The 19,551-nt window shown below is 35.8% G+C and overlaps 1 protein-coding gene across 1 annotated transcript; it reads right to left on the bottom strand.

The window, feature by feature from the left end:
* Nucleotides 1-669: 669 nt before the first annotated feature.
* LOC103021981 (von Willebrand factor A domain-containing protein 7) lies at nucleotides 670-19,108 on the bottom strand. Its single transcript, XM_022684472.2, has 16 exons — nucleotides 19,030-19,108; nucleotides 18,197-18,411; nucleotides 17,836-18,111; nucleotides 16,695-16,788; nucleotides 15,108-15,233; nucleotides 14,414-14,600; nucleotides 12,283-12,452; nucleotides 12,053-12,165; nucleotides 10,916-11,032; nucleotides 8,239-8,460; nucleotides 6,741-6,873; nucleotides 5,222-5,374; nucleotides 4,954-5,046; nucleotides 4,594-4,862; nucleotides 2,691-2,990; nucleotides 670-1,182 (listed from the first exon to the last, which is right to left on the bottom strand). Exons 2-16 carry the CDS (start codon nucleotides 18,404-18,406, stop codon nucleotides 718-720), a joined length of 2,928 nt encoding a protein of 975 aa, XP_022540193.2. The 5' UTR covers nucleotides 18,407-18,411; nucleotides 19,030-19,108; the 3' UTR covers nucleotides 670-717.
* Between the last annotated feature and the right edge of the window lie 443 nt (nucleotides 19,109-19,551).

The raw sequence follows: 19,551 nt of genomic DNA on the forward strand, positions 1-19,551 counted from the left end.
TTTCAGACCTCAAATAATGCAAAGAAAACAAGATCATATTCATAAAGTTTTAAGAGTTCAGAAATCAATATTTGGTGGAATAACCCTGGTTTTTAATCACAGTTTTCATGCATCTTGGCATGTTCTCCTCCACCAGTCTTACACACTGCTTTTGGATTACTTTATACAAGCAGTTCAGTTTGGTTTGATGGCTTGTTATCATCCATCTTCCTCTTGATTATATTCCAGAGGTTTTAAATTTGGTAAAATCAAAGAAACTCATCATTTTTAAGTGGTCTCTTGTTTTTTTTCCAGAGCTGTATTTCACGTGTGCTGTTCTGGATCAGATAAAAATATTGCTCAGCTCATACAGCACATTTATTGCAAAAACAAGTGAAGAATCATAATGATATATATGGCAAACGTTACATCTGCTGGTTATACAGTCGTGTATGCTGACATACTATATATTATTAGAAAGTTAACCCAAAGCCTGGTGAAATTGAGGAATTCAATATTTTAAAAGTATCTTTTCAATTAAATAAGTTTCACTGTAATCCCCCATGTGTAACCCGTGTTCTGTTCTACAAGTCTACAATTATGATGATAATTCAGTTAGAAAAAAAGGTCTGTGATTAGGTTTTAGTAGTGAAAGGATAATAGCACACAATTATGTGTAGTATAAAACAGGTATGGCTAGATGCTGATTGGTCGGTATTCTCTGGAAGTGAAGTTTTCTTAAAGCTGCATAAACTGGTAAAGTAAGATAAATCCTACAGTAAACCAAAGGAAGACCGGCAGAGAGGGGTGACGTTCTGCACCATTAGTAACAGTATCTAGAGAAGCTGTAGTTGTAGTTGTAGTATTGGCTGGTGTGGATGTAGGACTGGTGGTGGTTGAAACTTCAACAGTCACAGATCTGCTGCAGGAGCCGACGTTCCCCGCCGAATCCACCACCACCAGCTCCACCTGTGGAGAACAGCAGGACGCGGCGTAGAAGACGAGCGTGACGTTCACGCCTCCGTCCAGAACAGTGCTGGTGTTGAGGGTGCCGAGACCTTGGCTCACCTCCACGCGCTGAATGCCTGAACCGTTTCTGTCAGTGATGTTAGCGGAGAGATCCCACCACAAGAGGCTGCAGTTCCCTGAGCAGTTAGCATTAACGCTAACTATCTCACACACTGGAGGAGTAATGTCTGTTACCTGAAGAACAGGAAACAGAAAGCTGTGTTGATACAAACTGGTAGTTTTAAAAATACTTTTTTTACTGTAATTTTAGACTTAATTAATTATATTAAAATATATTTTGTCCATGTTTTATAATTAATGGATTAAGGATTAAAATTCTTTAATTTTCAAAAAGAAAAAAGAAAAATTCATCTGTGGATCTTATAATCAGGTTGTAAGGAGCAGTGGTGCCACCCAAGCTAGCACTGCTGGAGCAGCATTAGCATTAGCCGCTAACCATCATGCTAAGCACTAGCTCTTTCGCCTTTCAGAGGTGAGTATTATCAGTCTGTAGTCTGCGCATTTACCGCGTTAAAACAAGCTACGTGAAACGAACCGCTAGCTATGTAGCCCTGCATTACCAGAACACTCAGGGTTCCTCAATGTAATGCTGTTGGATGGGCGGTTAGCGGCTAGCAGCTAATGCTAATGCTCCAGCCCAAGTGCTGGAGAAATTTGGGATACTAAGCTTACTGTAAATAAAAAGTAAAAGCGCTTTCCTCACCCAAATTAACAGTTTTCAGGAAAGACATTTGTGTAGATTAACATCCAGTGCTAATTTGACTTAAAAGGTAGTTTTTTTTAAGAATTACAGTTTTGTTTACTTAACTTAGCTTTACTTAACTTAGTTAACCTAACCCCCCACCTCCACCCAGCGATGAGACCTCTGTCTGTTCCTTACTTGTTTCACATATAATACGTCTTATATTCCGGTGCGCCTTATAGTGCAAATAAATATGGTACAACTCATGTCCATTGGTGGCCCTGTTTTGTAAAATACATACTGAGAGAGAACCCTTTATTTGCCATTTTCTATCCACAACAGAACAAATTATATACCCTAAATATAAAAGCACAATACATTTATCTTAGCAGTGCAATTGTAGTCACACATTTGCCTAGCTTCCGAAGTAGCTACCTGAACAGTGCAATTTTAGTCAGAAATGTACCCCAGCAGTGCAAATCTAATCAGAATTTTAACTAGACAGTGCTCTGTAGAGATATTCTAATCACAAACGCACCTCATTTATGCTACTAAAGTCACACATAAGATATATTTATGTAGACAAAGGCAGCCAGATGTTTGGCAAACAAACAAATAGTAAAGCTAAGTTAGCACAGCTAACATTATTATCCTAGCCCGTGCAAGCTGGAAAACAGACAGTTTGTGAAGGGATGGGAAGCTGTGTTGATACCAAGCATGATAAGTAATGCTGAATGCTTTATTTTGTTTATTATGTGTGAATAGAGCATACAAAAGAAATTAAACCTGGAGTTTAGCAGCTTCATTGTTTCCTTGTTTGTGAAAGGGCAATGATATTCTTTTTGGACGACTCTTTTAATTTAGCCATATTTTTAACATTCAGTCAACATGTCACAGTAAACAAACTCAGTAACTCCTGTCAGTTTGGTGGCCCTGTTTTGTCAAATACATACAACCTGCCTGCCATGTACTCGAAGAAGAATTGAGAAAGTATGGTTACCGGAGTGACTACAGAAATCCTCAGCACTGCATAGTTGAAATCTGTTTCTCCTGGTGCTTCAGCTTCGATTGTCAGCGTGACGTCAGTTCCTGAGGGGGTGTTTCCAGGTGCAGTCAGAGTTACTGTACCATTCACACTGCCCCCAGTCTCCAGAGTCAGGGTTGATGGAAAATCAGTCATTTGGAAACTTCTGTCATTACTGACTCTGATATTAAAAACTCCTCCAGATCCGTTGGTCGACACTGTGAAGGGTAGAGTTAATGACCTTCCTGGTGTCAGTGTTCCAGCGTCAATTTGAACCTGAGAGTGAGGAATATGAGAAAAAGTTCAGTTTGTCAGACCTCTTTAAACTAGTATATAACAACATTCATATATACAGTCATATGAAAAAGTTTGTGCACCCCTATTAACCTTAATAATTTTTAGTTCTAAATATTTGGGTGTTTGCAACAGCCATTTCAGTTTGATATATCTAATAACTGATGGACACAGTAATATTTCAGGATTGAAATGAGGTTTATTGTACTAACAGAAAATGTGCAATATGCATTAAACCAAAATTTGACCGGTGTAAAAGTATGGGCACCCTTATCATTTTATTGATTTGAATACTCCTAACTACTTTTTACTGACTTACTGAAGCACAAAATCGGTTTGTTAACCTCATTGAGCTTTGAACTTCATAGCCAGGTGTCCTGTATACTGAAGAAGCCTAGTAGTTCTTTCTGTGTTTTATATCATCAACAACTGAACGACAAAACAAATTACACATACTAGTATATTATCAACCTATCATAAAATAAATGGAAACACCCTGAACTTATCAAGTCTATTAATGTGAATCTGTATGTTAACTTTGTTTCAAAATGCTATATTTATTCTATTTAATTTTTTTTTATTAGATTTGCGCCTGCCTGTCATGATAATAATTACATGGATGACAAATCGTACAATATATGGCGAAATGTTTGCTGAACTTTTTTTTTAAAACAGTTTTATTTTATTAAATATTATTACTGTATCAGACTTCATTATGATGTGGGTAAAACTGATGAGGGAAGTTGACAATGCTTTTTGTCCCCTGGGGGTTGCCGTAGTTTTGAGGTAGGGTTGTTTTGGGAGTAAAGATAGCGCGTCTGCGTCTTGCTGAGGAGTTCTGATCAGGTGAAGTAAAGTGGAATATTTTGCACTCTTGTCTCGGTTGTTTCTCTTTAATTCTTACAAGTAACACCGCTCGGTTACATTACTGATAGTATGTTTTATAACTGTAGTATTTCAATGTTTTTTTCTGGTGCGCACCATCTGTATTCTCATCTTTTCTCGCTTTATTCTCCCACGTCTCACTACCTGCTTCGCCTGTGTGGCTCTGCGGTCTCACATCTGCACAGATCTGATTGGCAGAGGAGAGCGTTTGGTGATTTTACAGCACACGTGATTGGTCTGTAAGTTTACTGCACTGTAAAACATATAAACTATAAAGACAATAAACGTTCCGCCTCTTTAAATGAACAGAATTAAATCCTTCTCAGTAGTTTGTCGGTTTATATCGCGGTCCGCCTATTAGTGACCCCTGATCTAGAGAGTAAAATAAAAAGAATCTAATTCACTCTCCATTTTCTTACAAAAGATTATGCTTGGATTAAAGGAGTTTTGATGTAATATTCAGTTTCGTCATGGGCATTAATTTACAGAAAAGCAAGCTTTTTAGTATTCTCTGCAGAGCTATGGCTACGATTTAATTATCTCATTAAGGCCATGGCTTAATTTCCTCATTCCCAAGGATTAGGACCTCATTCCCACACCTTAGTAAGTTAGTAACTTAGTAACTATTGGGTAATAAGGCGAAGACGTTTTTAATTAAGAATCAATATGTTTGGGATGTCTCTGGACGTTATAAACTCACAGTGACGGTCACACTTGATGCTCGGAGCTGAGTGGAGGTCTGTCTCTGAAAAGGTCCAGTTGAAGCTCTGGTGGAGCTGATCTCTCCAACCACACGGACCTGAAACTCTCCAGCGGGGACACTTGGGAAGGTGGCAATGAATTGGTCACTTTCAAAATTCTCCACAGTCACATTATAGGATTTCGAAGTTGCTGTTTCAACCAGGGCTATCTCTGTAGGCCTGACACCCTCACCACCAACCATCGTGACCATTAGCGTGACATTGCTGTCTGAATGGAGGACGAGAAAAACAATAAAAACTCTTATTTAATATTAATATTTAAATCACACTCTACTGACAAGCATCGAAAATGTACTTACTAGCTTTTGGCCTGCTTTTCAGCACAGCGTAGCTTGGATGAGGCCCGTCAACAATCTCTATAAATTCAAACAGGAAGTCTATCCCACTTTTACCTGCACAGAGAGTAATAAAAAAAGTATTAATAATAGTAACAGCAGGGATTTTTGATATCCATTACATAATTTGTGTACATTTACAAGCAAAAAATAATGTAAGATTAATATAAATCAATATAAATGTACATAAAATTGGATATATAGAGAAGAGAATAGAATATGTTAATTTTACCAACAACTTTGACAGTGTAGGGCTGTGTTGAGTCAATGCTGATGAGCCACTCTCCTGTCTGGTCTGAGATATTAGGATGTACTGCGTGGAAGTTACCGACTTTGTTAATAGTCCCCAAAGCTCCACTGAGTTCACTACTGCGCTGTGAGACTCCTAGATGAAAGAAAGAGACATTCATTGTCTTTTTGTACATATTTAAAAAATACTAAAATGTAATATTTATTTGAACTATACTGAGAGATTAATGTGATTTTACTACACAATTAAAAATGGAAAAATATATTTGTGAGACTCCCTTGAAGCGAACCCTTTATATGCCATTTTCCTGCCACCACTGAACAAATTAAACACCTTACAACTATTGTTACTTTCATTACATTACATTACATTACATTACATTACGTTACATTACATTACGTTACATTACATTTCATTACATTTGGCAGACGCTTTTGTCCAGTGCGACTTACAATAGTCAAGTACAAAAGTAATAGAAGTTAAAGGTAAAACATCTTCAGATAGGGCTTAAAGGAGGTCGAAGGGAAATAAAAGGATAGAGAAGTGAAGGAGAGGAAGAAGGAAATGAGGTTAGAAGTAGTTAGTGTGTTAGAGGTGTTAAGAGAGTAAGTGCTCTTTGAAGAGCTCTGTCTTCAGGAGTTTATTAAAGATAGTGAGAGATGCTCCTGATCTGGTAGTAGAAGGTAGTTAGTTAGAGGTGTTAGGAGAGTAAGTGCTCTTTGAAGAGCTCAGTCTTCAGGAGTTTAGTAAAGATAGTGAGAGATTCTCCTGATCTGGTAGTAGAAGGTAGTTAGTTAGAGGTGTTAGGAGAGTAAGTGCTCTTTGAAGAGCTCTGTCTTCAGGAGTTTCTTAAAGATAGTGAGAGATTCTCCTGATCTGGTAGTAGAAGGTAGTTAGTTAGAGGTGTTAGGAGAGTAAGTGCTCTTTGAAGAGCTCTCTCTAACAGAAGAGATGTTTGGCAAACAAAAAAAAAAAGCAAAGTAAAGCTAAGTTAGCACAGGCAACATTATTATCCTAGCCCTGTAAAGCTGGAAAACAGACAGTTTGTAAAGGGATAGGAAGCTGTGTTGATACCAAGCATGATAAGTAATGCTGAATGCTTTATTTAGTTTTTTTTGTATTTTTGTGTGAATAGAGCATAAAAAAGAACTTACACCTGGAGTTTAGCAGTTTCATTGTTTTCTCATTTGTGAAAGGGCAATGACCTTCTTTTTGGAAAACTCTTTTAATTTAGCCATATTTTTAAAACTGAACAACATCAACATGTCAGAGTCAAAAAAAATCTCTGATGAAAATTTGTGTTTGATCTTAAGTGCACTGATTCAACTAATGAATAGTGAATAATTAAGATTACTTGTGTTGATGTGTTTTAATTGTTTGTATATGTCTGGTTTATTGTAGTTTTTGCTAATTGTTTGCTCTTTGTTAATAACCTAACTTTAAATGGGGGTTGTATCTTGACTGCATAAAAGTTCACATGTTAAGTTCACAATCTAATCACCTGTAGGACTAGTGATGATGTAATTTGGTGAGTTGCAGGTGATGTAAATGGTCAGGTTTTGCAAGGAGGAGTCCACAAAAAATGTGAAGTTTTCCGCTTTTGCCGGATTTCTCACAGCCTGGAGAACAGTGACCTGAACAAACAAAAAGGTGTTGTTCATTATTCATTGATAATGCTGAAATAAAAGAGTTTATACAGACATAAGGTCAAATCTCATGGCACTACTGCCTTTCTTTTAGAAAATGTTTTGGTATTCGAGAGTTTAATCATTTTGTTTGCATTGGAAAACCACAAAAATTATACGATTCCACACAGAACTCCAGAAATTGACTGAACAAAATATTGGCACCCTAAACTTAATATTTGATATCACACCCTTTAGAAGGAATGGGACCTGTCTGATTGTTGACTGTTGTTGGGGTTTTATTTAGTCAATGGTGCACTTGTATTTCCAAGATAAAAACATGCCAGAAATGTACCTAACAACTCACTTCCAGACCACCACGCCCATCAGTGTAGATTTATTCCTGAACTCCAATGCTATTTACGGACATTGACACACGCTGTGAAAATAGACTGTTGACGGGGTGTAAGATAGCAACAAGCATTGCAACGTATTTTGTGCAGGGTGCCCAATGTCTGTTCATTTAAACTATATAAATGTGGGTTTATTATTAACCTTACAAACTTTACTAATGAAAGAAGCACTGCATGATTGAAATCAAATTATTTCCTACAGTTTTAAAAAAGGTGCCAACAATTTTGTTCAGTTCATTTCTGGAGTTCTATACGAGTTTCTATCAGACTAGACCTTTTTTCACAAAATGAATAAGGGCACCCTAAACTTAATATTTGATATCACACCCTTTAGAAGCAATAGGATCTGTCTGATTGTTGACTGTTGTCAGGGTTTTATTTAGTCAATGGCGCACTTGTATTTCCAACCACCAAGATAAAAACATGCCCGAAATTTATCAGAACACACCTCCCTTCCAGACGACCACGCCTATCAGTGTAGATTTCTTCCTAAATGCTAACGCTATTTACAGGCACGGGCAGAAGGTGTGAAAATAGATAGCAAAGAGCATTGGGACACGGTTTGCGCAGGCTGTACAATAGGACCAAATCTCTCTTCATTTAAACTATTTAAATGTGTGTTTATTATGGAACCTTACAAACTTTACAAATGAAAGAAGCACTGCAAGATTGAAATCAAATTATTTCTTACAGTTTTTTTTAAAGGTGCAAATAATTTTATTCAGTTCATTTATGGAGTTCTATATGAATTTATATCAGACTAGACCTTTTTTTTTTTTTTTTTTTTTTACAGTTTTTTGTTCTTTTAATACGAACAAAAGTGTTAACATGCAAATACCAAAGCATGTGTTACTGCAACACTGTTCTGGATGAAATGCATTGTCTGAAAGATGTATAGCTTGGTGGGGATCAGTATCTTTTTCTGTTAGCAGCTAGTTTGTTTAACTATTCCTTTATTTACCAGAGAAGAGCTGGAGGTGTCCACTATGATGCTGGTGGCCTGGGGTAGTGTTGCTTTGGTGACCTCTATAGCCTGACCTCCAGAAGCCTGAGCCAGTTCCTGGTAGATCTCATTTGAAGGGTTAGAGAGTCGAGCACTGGAGGATTGCTGTTGGTCATTTTGGGAATTACCAATGCTTCGCCGACGCCGAGCACTGAGAGCATTAGTCAGCATGAAATTTACCTTTAAATTAAAAGAGAACAGAGGTTTAATATATGTTTTAAATGCATTTTGTTGTCCTTTTTTCATGAAAAAGGAAAGACATGATGGTCAGGAACGCTAGAAAATTGTACTCCTCAGCATCTTAACTAAATCAAATCAATAAGTAAAAAAAAACACTTATCTCAGAGTTACTTCATCAGTCATGTTTTACGTTTAAAGTACATTAAAAGTATGTAAGGTGTCTGTTTCTAGTAATTATTCATATTTTTTAAATATTTTTACGCAAAACAGTGTATCAAGCAGATATATTTGTTAGCTCTGATTGCTTAATAACTCCATACCTTTGAGACAAAAACTTTTTATCTCCTACATTTTGCACATTTCAGATATTTTCATTGCACCATCTTAAAATTACATTTCTGCGCACAATAACATTTAGGACTTGGCTTCACAGGCATTTTTGATCACTCTTACTCATGGCTTGCTCATTTTTCACACGAGACACATTTGCTTGCTTTTTTTTTTTGAGGCTAAAAAACAAACAAAAAAAAATCTTAGAAACCTAACAATTAACACCATAAACTGTGTTGAGTGTCATCAAGAAGAAAGACCATGCTGATGATCTCAATAATCGCAAAAGGACTGGTACGCCAAGAAAGCCCTCCACTGTTGATGGCAGCTCAAGCTTTATTAACCCTTGTGTGGTGTTCATATTTTTGTTACTCGTTTACTTTGTTACTTGTATTTAATTCAGCAAAATTAAGCAATTTTACATTAAAATGCTTTACACATGTTTGCTTCACCTAAATTGCAAGCAATATAAACAGCTTACATGGTTAATATTTGCCCTTTACCTTTCTTATGTTACATTTCTTTCAAAAAGTGCTACTCTTTTTTTATTAGTTTTTTAATAAAATGTAAAAGAAAATGAATTAAACTGAAGATATGAGTAGAAAATTTGTTTAGTTTCAAATTTACAAATGAAGCAATGTTTATTAGCCCTTGGCCAAACATACTGTATGTAATATAAATGTGTAGGGGGGGGGGGGGGTGTACAGTGTGTGTTTTGATATATGTTTCTCACAAAAAATGAGCCAATGCCAATGAGTTTGAGTTAGAAAATATATTTTTTTAGTATCATTTGATGAAAAATGAAAATGGGTCCCACAGACCCGAACACCATACAAGGGTTATAATCATCTATAAAATCACAAGTTGTGTGTCTCATAAATAAGAAACAGACATTTCGTATACAGATTGCCATACAGTTCTCAAAAGAGATTGTGTATTTCTGCAAAAGAGACCAAGATGAACCTGTTTCAGACTGATGGTGGCAGAGGGTGTAACTGATAGAGGTACCTGTATGTGCAAACATCTTCCAGTGTTTCAAGTATTTCCAGAAAATGCCTCTAAACTCATTGTGTAACATATCGTTCTACAACAAGATCATAATCTCGAACACACAGACAAGGAAACTCATGTTTTTTTTTTCAAAGTAATAAAAATCAAGAAAATTCTTACCAGTAACAAGCAAGACCTGATGATGGCTACATTAGAGGCTTGGAAGAAGCATCACCAGACAAGATATTCAACTCCTGGTGATGTGTATGAAGTGCAGAAAATGATGCTATGTCCCAAACAGTATGTTCTCTGTTTGTGTTTGATTTGAAACAATTGTGAAGAAAATAATCATATGAATAAAAAATGTTTTTTATACAGAGAACATTGTTGGTTTTACAATACCAGTTGTTGATTATTAGCTATTGCGTGTTGGCTCATAGTTCCAACTCCAAAACTAACATCAAATACATCTTACCTGGCTGATAATTTTTTTGTCACTGTAAGATCAGTTTAAGGCAAGTGAACTAAATGAAATAAATTTTAGTGTTCCTGAGTAGCTGGTACACTTGAATCTAATGAGCTATTTTTGTGTTTTAGTCAGAGGAACTAGTATTATGATGTTTAATGTACTTACTGGCTAATACAACTCAATAAAATGAGTTCAAAGAGCTTAAACGTGAAAACTTTAGGGTTACGGTTTGGTTTTAGGGTTGAATTAGGGTTAGGTTTAAGGTTAGCACGATCAATGAGAATTGTGCACATTGAGCTGAGCGTTCAGTTGCATTTAATATACTGTATATTCAGTTAAGAACAATTGACGACCACTGATGACTAAATTGGACTTGGAGATTGAAAGTAGGAAGTTTATATACTTCTCATCGAAGAGATATTTAAAATAGTTACCTTTGTTCTGTGTTGCAGTGTGTTGGCCAGGTGTTATTGTTTGAACTGTTGCTGTAATTAAGTCTATTCTTTCCAAATAAGTTCAGAATACTTAAGTTGTCAAAACCAAATTCTTTAAACCCACAGTACAAAGAAAACAAAGTAAACGTGTGAACAAAAATGAGCAACTGAGTAAAAACAAAAAAGACGAATTGATTGAGTTAACGTATTTTGTTTCAGTGAATTTACTCACCACAGACTTTGTTCTCTCAATCAGAGCCATCACTGTGCTCTTCAGCCACGTGTCCTTTGCATCAGCATCCGTGAAAACAAAAATCTCACTCCTTTTTGGTGTTCTAGTGAGAGCCAGCTGGAATGCAGCATAGAGAATGTTCAGATACTGTTTATGTTTATTTATTAATAATAAAATATAATAACATCTTAGTAGATTAATTTATGAACTTTTAGCAGACATACCACAACACAAAATTGTATTCTATTAAATGCAGTCTTACATTTAACCTTAACCTTAAAAGATTAGATTTAACCCTAAAGTTAGATTTAGGTTTTAGGTTAATAATAGGGTTATTGTTCGGTTTTAGGGTTGAATTAAGGTTAGGTTTAAGTTTTTAGGTTAATAATAGGGTTATTGTTCGGTTTTAGGGTTGAATTAAGGTTAGGTTTAAGTTTTTAGGTTAATAATAGGGTTACTGTTCGGTTTTAGGGTTGAATTAAGGTTAGGTTGAAGGTAAGCAATCAATGATCAATGAGAATCGTGTACATTCAGCTGAGAGTTCAGTTGCATTTAGTTTATGTTCAGTTTAATGTTAGTTAAATGTCAAGTGAGCATCTATGAGGCATCATAGCATAGCATCATATAATGGAGCATGCAACTAAAGTGATACCAAAGCTTTAGCTATGTTAATCTTTTTCATAACTAAATTGGACTTGGAGATTGAATAGTTGCACCCAGAAAAGGAAGTGTTTAATCATAATGCTATTCAGAAGAAAGATAAGTAAAGATAGGTTAAGTTCCTGGTAAAGTTCCCTGAATGTTCCGGTAAACCAGGATGCTATCAGCTAGCGCTTCGTCACATGTAGCTTGTTTTAACACGGCAAACATGCAGACTACAGTCTAATATACTCACCTCTGAACTGTGAAAAAGCTCGCACTGCGGTTAGAGGCTAATGCTAATACTGCTCCAGCCTTGGTGCTGGAGAAACTTTACTGAAACTCCTTTATAACGCTGCACTTCAGCGGAGTGGCTTTACTGCTCCTTACAACCTAAATCTCCTTTAAGATATTAAATCTAAAAGTAATATAAAAATACAAGTTTCCAAAGAATGTATTAAACAGCAGCAAGCCCTGCTGGGAATAACTGAATCATACCTGGAGGCCTGAGAGGCTCATCTCTGGAGTATCACCTCCATCGTGAGGTATAAGTGCACCGATTTTACTTTTAAATTCTTCAGGGTCAGTTGTCGATGTCAGTGGACCATAGTCTGAGGGAATGAAGGAAAATTAGATTAATTCCATTCCCAATAAAACTTACCATGTTATTTCTTTGGCTTACGGAACAAAATCAGCTTTTTAAAAATTTTATTAAGCACATATCCTACCGGGGTCATTGAATGGCACCAGAAAGTATTCTGAGGGTTGCTTGGTGGTGCCGTTCCTACTGTTGATGATTTTAGAAGTAATTCTTTGCACCTCAGCGATGTCATCAGACATGCTGCCCGTCGTGTCAATAACGAAACACAGCACTGAGGACTGGGTGAGTCCCATCAGCCTGAGGGACAAGAAATAGAAAACAACAGAAACATTCATTACATATTTTTAAAAGCACTCTGTACACTCTGTAATGACACATTTATCTGTGTAAATACATTTTGGTAACACTTTACATTAAGTAACATAAATTAATGCATGAGTTACCATGAATAACACATGAGGTAATACATTAACAATGCTTAGGTCATGTAAGTTAAACACGACACTACAGCATTCATTTTGAAAATAATGTTATTTTCACATTAACTAACGTTGGAAGTAAAGCATTTGTTAGGATGAACAATTAATCATACACTTCATTAATAATATTAACTAATGTTGGGTAAACAAGTAACAACTGCTCTTCTTGTCATTTGCTTACGGTATATGCTGCAGCTCTGCATACAGTAACTGTAAAATATTGATTAATTAAATATTAGTTCTAAATATATTTGGCTGTGGTAACACTTATGCAGTGGTAGCCAGTTACTTATTTTATTTCCTAATGTCAGTTAACTAATACTAATTCTAATATTATATATTTTACATTTTTACTTCTATTAGAAATACATCTCTACATGGATTAGAATGATTTCACTTTCACTTTACATCAGGTATATTTATTTTACTGAACAGAGCTGTCTGTATAAGTGCTTAGTAATGTTTAACAGATGTTAATAATGCTTTAAAAAGGCATCATTGGTTAATCATGGTTTATATTTACAATTTCTACATGTAAGTAGAATTCCAAGAAAAATGTCAGCGCACACTCATATATATATATATATATATGATGAAATGAAGCATAAGCACCATCCAGACTAATATTTACTTAAATATAAATATTTAACGATTACCGTATGCATAATTGCAGTACACAAGCAAATGACAAGAAGATGAACTAATGCAGTTGTTACTTGTTTACCTAACATTAATAAAGTATAAGATAATAAAGTATATGATGTATTGTTCATCTTAACAAATGATTCACTTGTAATGTAAAAGTAACATTAATTAATGCTGTATTTTCGTGTTTAATTAACATTAGCTAAGCACTGTTACTGTATTACCTCATGTCTTATTCATGGTAACTAATGCATTAGTTCATGTTAGTTAATCAACACTTAATGTAAAGTGTTACCTACATTTTGTATCCATGAACATGAGGTACGATCACTTTTAATTGGTTAGGGTTACGATTAACTTTTGGATTACTTTTTTTAACATGCATTTTAAAAGCTGAGAGATACAGAAGTAGCCTCTGAAGCAAAAGAAGCATTTAGACTGAGGTGGTGGAGTAATATATACAGTATGGAATACACAGCATTAGACAGTTCTTGTGATTGTCCTGCACAGAGACTGTAAAAAGAGATGGACGCCGTGTTGCCGTTCCCATTCATTCAAGAAAAATGAAGCCAAAATCTTCCGTTGGCGATCCTGATACCCGAGTCTGCGAAGTAGAGACCAGAGGAGGGAGAAAGACTGTGGAGAGACAGCCTACTCATTTAAATAACCCCGCCCCTGAGGGCTGCCTCGAGGTCACAGGCTGCAGAGCGGAGCGGAGCTGACGGTCTGTTATTGGTCCCACCCATAAGCAGCCCTTTTACCATAACCACACCTTTTTTGAATAGAACTGAATCACGTATATAAAAACGAATTCTGTGGGGATATAAAAATATGACAGTATAAGCAGAGGTTACACTAGCTGCTGCATTTAAATAATGGATGTAGAATTAGAGTATATTAGAAAAAAACGTGATTGAAAGTTGTCTGTTTTGCCATTGAAACCTATGGGGATGGGTGGAGTTACACAGCTTTCTGAAACCGAACAGCAGGGGGCGCCTGACCTGTGGTGGCTTCACTTTTGAGAGACGAAGCTCTGTCCAGCTATATACAGTCTATGGTCCTGCATGCTTAGCTGCAATAGCAAAAATAAAGTAATATATAACTTTTGACTGATATTGTAAATTGCACTGATACCTAAGGAAACCTGGATCTGAAACTGCTTTTCTGATGTCCTCCAGTAGCTCTCTGGTAGCCGCGATGGCTAAGTTTGCTGCAGCCTCGTGCAGGTGGCCGTGGCTGGCGCTATAGCTGTCCTTGTTAATACCGCCTTTCGGCTGAATGTAACTTGTGGCATCTGTAAGCCCTCCATGGCTGCACTTCCCTTAAAATCAAATCAAAGAAAAAAACATTACATCCTCCATAACCAATCACACCTGAATTGTAAGATATACAGCTGGGAAAATAATTGAGAGACCACTTCAGTTTCTGAATCAGTTTCTCTGATTTTGCTATTTGTACATTTATGTTTGATTAAAATGAACATGTTGTTTTATTCTATAAAATGTTTTATAAACATTCTCCCAAATTCCAAATAAATATATTGTCAATTAAGGCATTTATTTGCAGAAAATGAGAAAAGGCTGAAATAACAAAAAAAGATGCAGAGCTTTCAGATCTCAAATAATGCAAAGAAATCAAGTTCATATTCATAAAGTTTTAAGAGTTCAGAAATCAATATTTGCATCTTGGCATCAGGTTCTCCTCCACCAGTCTTACACACTGCTTCTGGATAACTTTATGCCTGCATTCCTGCTGCAAAAAATCAAAGTACCTCATCATTTTTAAGTGGTCTCTTATTCTTTCCAGAACTGTATATTTAATGCAATACCATTGGGTTTGCTGATCCACTGGGAATAATATCCTGAGGTCAGCTTTTTCTGTTCGAGGATCTCCGGTAAGATGTTATCTGTGCAGTCGTTTCCATTACAATTCCTGCATGTTGGTGTTGCAGAATCTGTTTAATAAAAAAGATTATTATTACAGTGTCTATTATGTTCTATGAAGCTTTAAGGGTGTTTTATTGCACAAGTCTATGGCTTGGACACACCTGCTCATTCAATGTTTTTATTTTTTTTGTCCTTCATTGTAAATGAATAGTAAAGTGATCCAGACTATGAAGGAACTCATAGGGAATCCTGTAGAAACGTAAAAGTGTTAAACAAACCAAAATACTCTGGGAGGCTGGTAAACTGATAAACTACCAGTGGTGTGCAGTGAGGCCCTTCTAACCCTTCAGAGAAGGGGTGACAATAAGTGCATGTAAATAATTACATCATTTTTTATCAGGAAATATAAATTCTATTTATTCTAGTTAAGTGCATTGACTTATTTTATAAATTAAGTTAAATTTTTTAATACTTTTTAAAATGGCTTCTGCTCAGGTGTCTGCCTGGACCCTTCTCCTGATTTTGAGAAGGGTGTAGTAATCATAGAGTCATAGGACAATCTAACCAATCAGATTCATGATTTTCAATACGGGGCGGGGCCATGGCTGTCTAACCCCCTTCTCAGCGCTCTGGATTTGATTTGCAGAAGGGGTACCCACTATATTCACTGCACGCCACTGTAAACTACAGACCATGAAATGCAAGTAGTTAACTCTTTACAAGGCACAGCTGTTAACTAAACGGTGAAATATGGAAATAAAAAGTAATAATTTAATTTTTATTTTAACTCAAGGAATTCAGGTCATCTTTTACTCTCTCTCTCACTCAATTACCAGGGTGCCCAGTCTCTTGCTTATCACTAAATAATGGGTTATGAAGCTCATAATTGAATAACAATATGAACATAATTTAATCAGAAGTGAGAACCAATATATCAAGCAAAAATGTCTTAGAAAGGCATTAAGTGTCTTGCTTAAATTAACAAATTAGCAAAAACTTAATTTAAGCAAGACACTTAATGCCTTTCTAAGATATTTTTGCTTGATATATTGGTTCTGATTAAATTATGTTCATATTGGAATCAATGAGCTTCATGAGCTTCATAGTCCCTTATTTAGTGACATGCAAGAGATTGGGCACCCTGGTAAGTGAGTGAATTCCTAATTACTTGCATTTCATGATCTGAAGTTTATCAGTTTACCAGCCTCAGAAACCGCTTCACAGAGTATTTTGGTTTGTTTAACACTTTCAAGTTACTACAGGATTCCTTATGTATTCCTCCATAGTCTGGATCACTTAACTATTCATTTACAATGAAGGAAAAAAAAAAAAAAACATTGAATTTGGAAAGAAAGTATGTGTTCAAACAGATTTGACTTGACAGTCTTGCCCCAGTGTTCCCGGACTACCAGTAAAAAAAACAATAGGCAACAAAGCAAAACTGAAAGTATGTATACACATTGTAATGTGTCACCTGCCTGAGTAAAACCCTCACATATACCCTGACAATAGTAACAGCCTTGTTTTACCAGCAACATTCTCAACTTGTGTCTCTGGTTTGATCAGGTTGGAGTAAGGTGCGCTGTTTTTCAGCTCTATCCAGTTACTGTGACTGTAGAAATCCTGTGAGATGGACAGATAAGAAAGACAGTGTCAGATTTTTTATACTGTAAATTACACATAGTTTTCAATACCAACTTCACTTTTTTAAGTCTAGTCTAGAGCATAATTTCCTTTTATTCTTCATCCTATTCCAAAATGCTGTGTAGTCCTAGATTAGGCTTAATCCCTGTCCGGGAAACTGCCCCAGTAAGTCTATAACACTAAATATCATCATATCATCAAACTATTATGCCCTTAGTACCTCCATTAGAACAGACACCATTAGTCCAAACACCTGGTTTGGTATTTCAAAAGTGGGAAATGTATTATATATTAATATATAAAACATTACTTTATGCTTTACTTTATGCCTGCACTCCTGATGCAAAAATTATAGCAGTTCAGTTTGGTTTGATGGCTCGTGATCATCCATCTTAATATAGGTTAACTTATATATAGTAGGGGTGTCACGATTCTCAAAATCCTCGATTCGATTCGATTCTCGATTTTCTTTTTTCTTTTTTTTACAGCAGAGAGGCCTATGCCAGTTTTTTTCATTAATAAAGATTTATTATTAACTTTACCTGAGAGAAAGATGCTCCTTAAGGTACCAAAACTATAAACATATTTTAGGCTATACAAAACTACTGTTATTTTGCATGCGCCCGTGCTTGCGTAGCTTAGAGGGAGGGATCGTTGATCATCGTTTTGATTTTGAGGCTCGAGACCATGACATAATTTCGATCGATTTCGATAAAATCTCGAAATAGTCACACCCCTAATATATAGGATATAAAAAAGGAAAATACAGTCTAGAACTAGGCTTAATTTCTTAACTGACAATATCGTGAAAAGCGAAAAATTCACCTACACTCTATTCTTCAGTAGAACTGATAACACTTTACAGTAAATTAAATATTATTATTTAATATATATTAATAATAAAAAAATTCTAATAATGTCTTAAATTAGTTAATTAGTTGCAACATCACTTAACCATTTAACATTTTCAATTTTTATTAGTGTTCTGTTAATTTATGCACCCTTATTGTAAATCTGCTGACATACCTGTAGAGTGTGGAGGATTTCACCGAGCTTCACTCTGGCAGCTTCATAACTCTTCTCATTGATGCTGTCCTTAACAGTCTTCGATCCATTGGTGATTAGACTTCGTGCCTCCACAAATCGCTCGTTATCAAAGTGATAAACTGGATTAAAGAAAGTGCGCCCCAAGTCCACCCCGGCGTTATTATTGACGATGGTGTCGATGCTCATTTGGAAGCCTTTGGCCCCGTCAGGTGAGGAGCATGCTGCTGCCAGTGAGTCTACTGTCAGCGGGTTTGGCTGTTGTGAAAAAATTAAACATGTTTAATACTGAAATAACCTCTTATATCAGCTGAAAGTGAGCTTTTATCTTTTTTTTATTCACCTGCACAAAATTTCTTCCTTCACGGAGAGCTTGTGCTCGGCAGACGGCTGCAGTGGTCGCTAAAATTGCCTCGCGGGTTATGATTTTATGAGTCTTAGATGTCGATATTCCAAAGGAACGAGGTAGAAAGGCCAGGGTTGGATGGTGAGTGAGGAAGACCAGGAGCAAGACGCTGGATATTCTGATCAGCAGACCTGCAGTCTTCATCATTAGATCTATAGGAAAAGAAGAATGCCATCATAATAAATAGCACATTAAAGAAAATTTAATTATCATTGTGTTTTGAATATATACTGTATTTGTACTTTAAATATATGTTTAAATATTATGTGCTCTTTTATGTAGCCCCCGTATTCTGGTTGTGTACATCTATCAAAATCATTTTTTTTTTGCATATATATTTTTATTGTTTTTTCCTTTTTTCCAAAGAACAGGTACATGTAGACACAACATTTAAACACTATGAATAACCCCAAAAAAAAACAAATAGATAAAATATCTGTAAATATATATATAGCAGACATCCACATACATAAGCCAACCTAAAAAATTACATACAAGCACTCAAAGCACCCCTAAATAATACTATATAACAAATACCCAGTCATCAGTTTATTTCAGGATAACTTATCTTCTATCAAAATCATTTTAAAAACTTGATTAGTAGGCTTTTAAAGTATGCACATTTATTTTAGAGTGCTTTTATACTTTCACCTGAGTAAGAAAATGAAAATTATACTCTTAAAATGTATCAAGAGTAATTATTTTAACCACACTATGCTGTGGTTATATATATGAATGCCAGCTTTGTCTACTTTTATAAAAAATCATACCTCTTAATGATGTAGATGATCTACAGTCTTGAAATCAAGTTACTGCTGCCAACCTGTTCTCCCAAAATCTCTGTTTAACCTTGTGCAGCTTTATATAAACAGAGCCAGGGAGTGGCCCATATGACAGTGAGAGCCAGGCCCACATGGCACATCCTATGTGAAGGGTCCTATTGAAGGGTGCAGATTTGGTGTTATAAGTGAGGCAGACCAGAATTAGCAGAAATACTCAAGTTACATGAGTACTTAAATTACTGTCAAGTAAGTAACAGTACAGGTAGTGTGGTAAAAATACTCAAAAAGTGCATTTTTCATTGTTTTTTTTACTTACTCTATATAAAAATATTAATGTACTCCTAAAGGTACATATTTTAAAAGCATTCCAATCAAGTTTTGAAAAAGAATTATAGATAGAGGTACACAAAACACATAATATAGCTCATAATTATTTGCTTTGCCATGATGATGACATTGAACCTGCATGAAGAAGGGCTAACTCTGCCTTAGCCAAAGCTAAGCCTGTTA

This window comes from Astyanax mexicanus, chromosome 7 (genome assembly GCF_023375975.1).
Source record: "Astyanax mexicanus isolate ESR-SI-001 chromosome 7, AstMex3_surface, whole genome shotgun sequence".
NCBI lineage: Eukaryota > Metazoa > Chordata > Actinopteri > Characiformes > Acestrorhamphidae > Astyanax > Astyanax mexicanus.

Excerpts from the sequence above, each read along its gene's own strand:
- LOC103021981 (XM_022684472.2), bottom strand. The coding sequence starts at position 18,406 with ATGATGAAGACTGCAGGTCTGCTGATCAGAATATCCAGCGTCTTGCTC. Across the intron at positions 5,047-5,221 it reads CTACACTGTCAAAGTTGTTG|GTAAAAGTGGGATAGACTTC; the intron begins GTAAAATTAACA and ends CTCTCTGTGCAG. Across the intron at positions 1,183-2,690 it reads GGATTTCTGTAGTCACTCCG|GTAACAGACATTACTCCTCC; the intron begins GTAACCATACTT and ends CCTGTTCTTCAG.